General features: G+C 34.3%; 1 protein-coding gene across 1 annotated transcript; it reads right to left on the reverse strand.

Moving 5' to 3' along the window:
• Nucleotides 1-1933: 1933 nt before the first annotated feature.
• lsm6 (LSM6 homolog, U6 small nuclear RNA and mRNA degradation associated) lies at nt 1934-8073 on the reverse strand. Its single transcript, XM_056472718.1, has 4 exons — nt 7965-8073; nt 7449-7547; nt 4732-4845; nt 1934-2159 (listed from the first exon to the last, which is right to left on the reverse strand). The coding sequence occupies exons 2-4, from the start codon at nt 7540-7542 to the stop codon at nt 2125-2127; spliced, it is 243 nt and encodes an 80-aa protein (XP_056328693.1). The 5' UTR covers nt 7543-7547; nt 7965-8073; the 3' UTR covers nt 1934-2124.
• Nucleotides 8074-9343: the final 1270 nt, after the last annotated feature.

Here is a 9343-nt window from a genome sequence, read left to right on the forward strand (position 1 = left end):
GCAGCTTTGCAGTTTATTCACAAGGACAGCGCCTATTTGAATAATTGTCATTTCTGAGAGTGCACCGGCATCCATCAGCCTGTCACACTGAGCAGAGCAAAGACGGTTGATGCTGTCCATCCACAAGATGGCGACCGACCGCATAAGCCCTTTGAGGAGAAAATCTCAACATATTTTCTAATTACAGCTGATCAAATCACTATTAAACTGGTAAGTGATTTTTCAGCCCATTTCTCTCTTTCGCATGTTGCAGTGCTGTATTTATACCATACAACTGTAGTGTATTGAGTGTGAGATTAGACTCGAATTAGGAATGTATGTATTTTGTGTTGGCCACTCTTTGTATAACCCCGAGTTACTTTTTGGTTGGCCATCTGTTTGTTTCTAACGGGTCTCCTGTTTTCATTACTGCAGACTAGTTCAGTAAAAAGAAAGAAAGAAGAAATGCCTGCATGTGTTTAATGTTTTTCTTTATCACAAACACAGCAGTAATCTGGTAGTATTTGCGCTGCTTTGGCTTGTTCGGGGTTAATCATTTTGATATCCCGATTGCAACAGAGAAATACTGGGAAATCTCTGTAGACTGATGGCATTTCATGCTGTTCAGCCTTATAATCTTAAAATGTGGGCAAAATCACCTGTTTTGTCATCACTAGACATTAGGCCAGAGAATCATTCAAACACTAGCTCTAATGTGACGTTTGTGAATTAGTAATGGTTTCTGCTGTTCTGACAGTCAGCTGCAAATGTGAAGGAAAGGCAGAAGTAGTTCCTCTTACAAAAGGATTTTTAGACTCCCTGTGTTAGATTTTTTTATATACACATGATTACGCCCTCGAACTGTTGTATAAACGCAATATCACACTCGTAGCAGTGCAATATGCCTGTATATTGTCACTGGGTGGACACAAAGGCACTCAGCCTGCGGCCTTGTGCCAACGCACGCCTCCCCCCAGTGCCGATATACAGCCATGTCGCACTGCTATGAGTGTGATATAACTCATATATATCACAGATTTTTGTTTGTTATTTTAATCCATTTTTCAAAATGAATTTTGTTCTATTTTAATCAAAATGTATTATGTTGTTTCAAGTCTTTTGTCTATCATTATGGTTAAGCTATTTTTTACTGTCATTTGATTCATTTCCCACTTGTCTGTGGTTGTTTTTTCATTTGTCTGTGCAGTGCTCAACTTGTCCCTCCTAGATTTTGTGGAAAATTCTTTCTGATCATTGTGGCCTAAAATGACAAATTTTTTGGTGCCTTTTCTCATTAAATTTCAGGAAAAGTTGAGGCACTTTTTGTGTTTTGCTGTGGCTGAATGTGCATTTCGATGTCTCATGATTTGTGTAAAGCACAAGTGCTATCCTGTGTCCATGACAGCTCAAGGCATCACAAATCGGATGAGCACTTTCTATATGCAAATATAATGTTATTAAACGATAGTGCAAGAAATCTGTGGAAATTCAAAAAAAATGGCAAGCTCTTCTAAACTGCTACATTTGCTTGATTTTGTCTTAAATTCAGAGGGAATTTTTTTTTTAAATAATAAATCGCTAAATCACAAAATTCTGAAGGTACTGGTAAACATAACTGCTGCCTATTTGTCTATTAATTATCATAAAGGTCATAAAACTTCTGCTTTTTAGTCAGTAAAAGGTCAGGGAATTCGACATTTGGCTTACCTGGAACCCTGGAAAAAGTAAAAGACACCAAAACAATTAGATCAGGGTTAAAAAAAAAAAATACAACATGCAATTTAAGGCTGTTAGATCAAATAATGTGCAACAGCTGGTAGATTATGTATTGGATATGAAATGTGGAGATAAAGAAGCTTTCAACAACCTCCAGACTTGAAAGTGCTAATCAGCAATTTCTTATGACTGAATTATCACTGTTTAAATATTCATAGGCACCTCGAGAACTGATAAATCAGGGAAACATGAACACAATTTATTGTTGGAAAACAAATGATTTACTGCATCGTTCTGCAGGACAGCAAATGTGTGTTACAAAACATTAAACAAACTTAGACATTATTATCAGCTAACAAAGGATTTATGAATATCAACAGTAAACAATTGACTTCTCTAACAATGTATGATGAAACAAGTAAAGCAGCTTCACATCTTCCTCTTCTGGGTGCTGATGTATAACACTAGAGGGCAAAGAAAACAATAATTTCATTTGTTATATGCATTATCTTTAAAAGTCAGACGTTAACATACTCTGAGCTTCTGTAACTGCATCACAGTTTTCTGCTTAATGGTATAGTTCACCCAAAGATGAACATGTATGGTACATTTACATGTCAACGATGTAACCAAATGCATAAACTATTTCCTGTGTTTAAAAAAAAAAAAAAAGTTTAAACGTTTTTAATCAATCCGCCAAAAACACTGCATTACATACTGTATTCCAGGCCAGTGTTTGGCGCTGTCACCTTGTTAGTAAACAATAGCTTTACACAAAACACCTACTATTAGGGCTGGCCTGATAAACGATATTATATCAAATTGCAATAAATTTTATGTCAATAACAATTATAAGCTCTGCACTTTTTACTTTATATTGATCCAAGAGCCAATCACACAGCAGAAATGTGCACCAAAAGGAATCTAGAAGTGTGTTGATATTAGAAACGTACCGAATTTTTGGCCACCAAAAAAATTATATAGCTACGTTTCCATTCACCTATTTTAATGCGCATTTTGGATATGCGCATAAACAAAATGATGGAAACGCCAAGATGCTCATCAATTTTGAAAATAAACTTTTTATTTGATAAGAAAAGATGCGCATAAACTATGATGGAAACACTTTTACCGAACAAATTCAGTATGCACATTAAAAAAAAAGGTTGTGTGATTTTGTTATAAGAGATCATGTGATGATAAAAATGTGTGTGAATGGACAAACCAGCAGGCTGAGCACATTGTAAAACTTCTTAAATGTGGTTTTGGTCATTCTAAAATGCCTTAACCGTTTCAATATTAGTGTTATTACATTATTTATCTCCAGAACTGTTAAGAGCGTCTGTGCTCCGCGTCTGAGGCCTTTAAACGGCATTGAGGAGCAAATCATTCATTAAACAAAGAAAAGATTCACGCAGCTTCTATGACAGCAAATTTCTTTTTAACTATATATATATATATATATATATATATATATATATATATATTTGGCGCCAGTTATTCATGAAATGACGATTTCGTTCTGTTTGATTCGTTGGATGGAAACGCCGCTTTATTCGCACGTCGTATGCAATATTCCAGTTTTGTGCATAAAGTTAATTCGCATTTTTGGATGGAAATATAGCAAGTGTTGGGATACTCTTAAATCTAGAAGCATTAACAAATTATATTGAAATATATATCGTTATTGTTCAATATGGAAAATATTTATCAAGATCGCATCCAGCCCTACCTACTATGCAAAAGCATGATGTCATCATTTTCAAAAACTCTGTTGTTTCAGGTGTTTATACAAACAGGGAAACGTTTAAAAAAACTTTCACTTTGTAAACTGCTTTCAGATTTGTGTCTTGTGTAAACAAACAGGAAAACGCATACAATGTTTTCCATTTTAAGCTGAATATGTTAGCCCTTTTTTTAACACATAGTTTCCCTTAAAAGGTTCCAAACCCTCATGGGTCTCGCTTGTCTTTTGAAAACATGAAAATATTCTTAAGAATGTTGGTAAACAGTAGCCAAAAATTCCATTTGAATAAAAAAAAAATTATACTATGGGTTTTAATAGTCATGTTACCATCCACCCATTTTTATCCACATATTGCACAAAAATTCTTAATGGAAATGCAAAGATTTGCATCAATTTCGAAAATGTGCATAACTGCGCAAAAAGAAAAAATTTACATCAACTATGATGGAAAGACATTTACTGAATAAATTCCAGCTTGCACATCAAAAACTCATGTGATTTTGTTTTAATAGATCATCTGATACCAAAAATGGCTGTGATGGGACAGCATTAAAGGATAAACCAGCAGTTTGACCAAATTACACAACACCTGAAATGTTGTTTTGGTCATTTTAAATGCCTTAGCCATAGTCTGTCATTAAAAGTGGTTTGGTATTATGACATCCCAGTACTGTCCTGAGTGGCTGCGCTCCCAAAGAATGGGCTTACACCTCTACTCTTCATTGAGTTTTGTCCTCTGATGCTCTAGAAACTTATTATACAAGATAAATGCCCAAAGTGGCTTCTTCTATAGCAGCAAATTCCATTTTTCTCTTTGATATTGGCCACCAGTTTGACAAAATTTAGTTCTCTAAACTCATTCATTTTCCTTCAGCTTAGTACCTTTTATTCATTAGGGGTCGCCACAGCGGTCATTCATAGGAGAGAACATGCAAACTCCACACAGAAATGCCAACTGACCAAGCCAGAAGTCGAACCAGCGACCTTCCTGCTGTGAGGCAACAGTGCTTACCACTGAGCCACCGTGTCACCCATTCTCTTGACTCACTGAATTGAAACGATGCTTTATTCGCAAATGTTTTATGCAATAATCCAGTTGTGCATCTAATTTACATCTTTGAATGGAAAGATAGCTCATGGCAACTGGTTACCAACATTCTTCTAAGCATCTTTGGAACAACAAGCTTTGGAAAAAGTAAGCAGAGTAAATGATGACAAACTTTATTTTTGTGTGAACTATCCCTTTAAGAAGCTGCAAATAACAGAAATAGCAATAAATAAAGACCTACCATTGTTTCCTCTGAGGAATGCATCTCCGTACTTGTTCTTCAGTTGGCCGTTGACATATTCCTCTGTCTGTTCCACCGCAATATTCATGTAGCCGTCAAGGCAGGCCAGGACTCCTGAAGGCAAGACGCACATTACGCATGACGGAACATATTTACATTATGATTTCAGAGGACTTCTTGGAAGATCAGGGGTAAAGGCAGGAATGTAGAGTGCTTGCTGGAAAACGTAACATTTTCTTCTACGTGATATTTGGGATAGATTGGGTGGGTGTGAAAGCAAAATATCCCACCCACAGTTATGCACCTCTAGACTAGATCATATCTGAGCCAAAATGATGTTTCTCTGTGAAATATGTCTTTTCATTTTGGATATCATACAAGACTGAATTTTATTTTATTCAACAGATTATTTTTATTATTCATTTTTAATAGCAAGCTCAATCTCTCATTGGATGTAGATCAGTAACTGTCACATATTTAAAAATATATACATTTTAAGCTAAGCATGTACCTGATGGCTACATGCAGAACAGTACTCCTCGAACTCCCAAATGACTTATTACCAGAACTACAATTGAATTGCTCTTAGCAAATTTCCAAGAACAAGAAAAAACAAATAAAAGGTGAAACAAAAACAAAGTCTAATTTGAATCCACTTTTCCCCATTTGCAAATTCAAAGTTGTCTCATTTAAAAGGTGATTTCTACATCTGGAAAAGTGACACTTGTATAACGTTTTTAATCATTGAATATGCAGTTAAGTTATTCTAAAGCTCTAAAATATGATTTCAGGTAGAAGTGACTTTAAAAATATATGGGTTAAACAAAGTAAGTATCAACCTTTTTTGGCCATTTATCTATAATGTGCCCATTTCATTATATCCTGCACCAATAAAATACTACATTTTACCATGATTTACTAGAGACACCAATTAAAAAAAAATTACATTGTTGATTAACAGAAAAAATTTATTAGGCATAATTACAACAAGAATCTATTGATGACATATAAAAAGACACCGTTTAAGAATCATATTGCAGCCCACAATTATTTAATTTAAGAAAATTCAATTAAAATCTAATTAATTTTAATTAAAACAATGGTTTGTCATTTTAAATCTTTATTCTTTACCACTATCATTCCAAGCACAATGTTTAACACAATTTTTCACAGAGGGTTTTAATCATTTTAAAAATAATTAATTTCAGCACAGTACATCATTTTAGCATTGATATCGCGGGTACCAATCTGCAATATTCACATCGCAGGACCTGTAACGTCATGTTGAGATTAATAGATCACAAACTTATTATCTAATTGGTTCTAATAGTGTGAAAGATTTTTATTTGGATGTGGATGTTTTTAAGGCCTGTGACTTAAAGGTTTTAAATCAATTTAAACCATTTGGGTACAAGAAATTAATTTGACACTTATTAATATTAATAAGTAACAACAAATATTAATTGGGTAATTATTATTTTTACAGTGAAGACAATATTGGTGTTATTTTACATTTGATTACTGAGTTTCAAAACAATATTGAACCCAACACCATTTCGACTCCACCGTAAAACTTATCCCAAAATCATCTTAACCAATGTAAAATTGCACCATAAAAAGCACTAAGTTTGCTTTACTTAAAAAAGTGAGCAAACTCATTGCCTTAAAACAATTAGGTAAATGAGTAATGTGCATAATTGCAAAAATTAAGTTAAGCATTTCAAGTTACAACAGATTTACTAAATTTTAGTAAAGTCAACTGGTTTATTTTAAGGCAACAGGTTTACTCCCTTTTTTTAAAGTAAAGCATCTAATCACTTTTTGCAGTGTATGAATTCTTTCTAAACAGAGTTACTGAAGTCATCTTGTGAAATTATATGTATATACCGCAATGTATAATCGCAGAAAAAAAAAAAAAAAAAAAAAAAAAAAAAAAATCACCCTATTTTTTCCAATATTGTGCAGCCCTAATTCAGTATGTTGACTTACTCCTGTTAATATTCTATAATGAGAGTATAATTAAGAAATTAAGTTGTTTATTTTTACATAGATATAATTTCATATTTTAAAATGAAAATATTTTAAATGGTACTCTAGTTTAATTGTTAACTGAAACATATTAGACACTTTAATATTAGTTTCTTTTTTAGCCGATGGAAACTCCACACTTGCTTTAACAAGTAGAAAAAAACACTAAACAAAAAAATCACGGGGTCTTCAATATTGATTTAGACAATAAACTGCACAGAAATCAAAAAGTTAGATAACAAATGTCCAAGTGTGAGAAAATGGTGACACTACTAACGGAAGCTTTCAGACTAAAGGCCTTAGATCAAGAGAAGGATACAGCAATTGAGGTAAAGTTGGTTTTAGATTTGCACATTCATTCAATGACAAATTGTGACATGTTCACTATATTGTTTACCATGGTACTTTGAATATTCGGTCTGAAAATCACATGCAAGTATGACCTGAAAAGCACATAGTACTACCTATTTGACTGTGAACAATGTTGTACTTTTTATATTCATTTGCTGATATGATTTCACTATTTAGAATTTTCAAAGAATACTTTACTGAAATTATATTATTAAGGAGAAAGTTATTACTTCCAAAACAATGAATAGGATCAATCCCTTCTTGCATACCACCGATAACTTGTAAATGATAAATATAAAATACAAACACAAAAACAAAGCGCATATTTCAGTTTGTACCTCTGTAATCGACACCAGAGTTCAGTTTCACCACCACTGGTCTCCCAATGATCTGCTTCAGGAAATCACTTGGGGTTTGCTTCCGGAGACTCATTTTTACTGAAAATGAATGACGATGAAGATTATAAATCGCTCTTGTAGAAAAAACTGTACCATGTCTGCATTGTTAGCTAAAAGGATGTGACAACAACAAAAATAGAAAAGGCACCCAATAAATTATTAACGTTAGAAAGCTGACTAAACGTACTAAAGACGTTTGTAAAATAGCCCTATGTTTTAAACCACATAGGGGATTTCCAGAAGAGGTTTAACCTTATTTGTCTGAAAATTGCCGGTGAACGTTAGCGATAAGAGGCTAATTTAGCATGCTAGCATTTCAACCCAATGTATCACTTAATAGACGTGTCATTATAGATCTAGCTAAGGTAACCTTAAAGTGCTGCAGTTATTTTAAACCCCCGCTAGCGTCAAATGCATTCGTGTATTAAAAAGCATTAAACATTTAACGTTACTTACCTATTTCGTTTAGCAACGTTTACCGCACGTTTCGACTCAGCGACTGCTAACCAATGGGCTCGTGCGCTTATTCTAGCTCCATGGTGTTTACACCGTTCAGCCAACCAGATGCTTCGTTAGAATGCCAGTGTACGGAAGCCGACAAGATAGCGTCATCTCCTTTGATAAAGAATGCGTAGTGGAAAAACGAGCCAGATCGACGGTGGCAGCGAAGACCGGGAATTTTCGCTTTTGTTATATTAGGATATAATATCGTTCGACAAACAGAAGAATGAATAGATGAACTGATAAAAAATGGACAAACAAACAGACGGATAGAAACATAGACTGACAGACAAATGATAGATAGATAGATAGATAGATAGATAGATAGATAGATAGATAGATAGATAGATAGATAGATAGATAGATAGATAGATAGATAGATAGATAGATAGATAGATAGATAGATAGTATATACATTACATAGTTTTAGATTTTTCTGTAAGAATGCAAACTATCTATCTATCTATCTATCTATCTATCTATCTATCTAACTATCTATCTAACTATCTATCTATCAATGTATTTTGCGTGCATTGTGTATAATAAGCAACTTGAGGTAGTAGTTGAGGTGTGGCTAAAACATGTAGGAAAAAAGAAGATCCTGCATAGCCAAAAGAGAGAGAGGGAGATGGGGAAGAAAAAGCTGTCTTTTGTTCACAGGCAGAGGAGGGCATGCACCTGAGAGACAGAATCATAAAGCACTTCTGGCGCATCCAGACAGTTTGCTTGTTAGCAGGGCATTGGTAGCCCTGAGGAGGCTAGAGGTTAATTTGGTATCTGGTGCTGTGTTAAACTAAGGTCAGCGCTACAAGTCCTTAAGTCATAAACAAGTGTGGTTAAGAGCCGTGTACACACCTAGGCACGAGTTAATGAATATTCAATGAGTATTTTTCCCCTTGTTGCCAGAGTTCACATCCTAAAGGAGGGTTAAGAGAGAAAAATGTGATCTAATGCATTTTCCTATCAAAGCAATCATTCATTTAAGAAAAAAAAAGAAAGAAATTGAACAAGTTTACAGATTTCTTAGTTGTGGCACACAGCACTGGGATTTTCAGTTGTAAACAAATATGGAATATCTTGACAAGGAAGCTGACAAACACAAGCACTATGATGCTTCCTTGACAATTGGAAAAGCGTGAATGGCTTGGCTTGTTAAGCGATACTGAATAAAACACAATAGAGCTCTACAGACACAGAAAGCATTTCACAAGCTTTTTATTCATCAGTTTTGCCTGTTGCATTGTAAGTTGATTCTGTCCGTCTCACATAAAGAAGACATTTTACGTTAATGTCCTGTGCTTCAAAAAGTTTTCAACTTAATATTTTGTAGACTG

The sequence above is a fragment of the Danio aesculapii genome, chromosome 1, assembly GCF_903798145.1.
Source record: "Danio aesculapii chromosome 1, fDanAes4.1, whole genome shotgun sequence".
Classification (NCBI taxonomy): domain Eukaryota; kingdom Metazoa; phylum Chordata; class Actinopteri; order Cypriniformes; family Danionidae; genus Danio; species Danio aesculapii.

Coding starts and splice junctions, on each gene's coding strand:
- lsm6 (XM_056472718.1), bottom strand. CDS start 7,542: ATGAGTCTCCGGAAGCAAACCCCAAGTGATTTCCTGAAGCAGATCATT. Junction 4,846..7,448: donor CTCTGGTGTCGATTACAGAG/GTACAAACTGAA, acceptor TCTTGCCTTCAG/GAGTCCTGGCCTGCCTTGAC. Junction 2,160..4,731: donor ATTCCTCAGAGGAAACAATG/GTAGGTCTTTAT, acceptor TTTGCCCTCTAG/TGTTATACATCAGCACCCAG.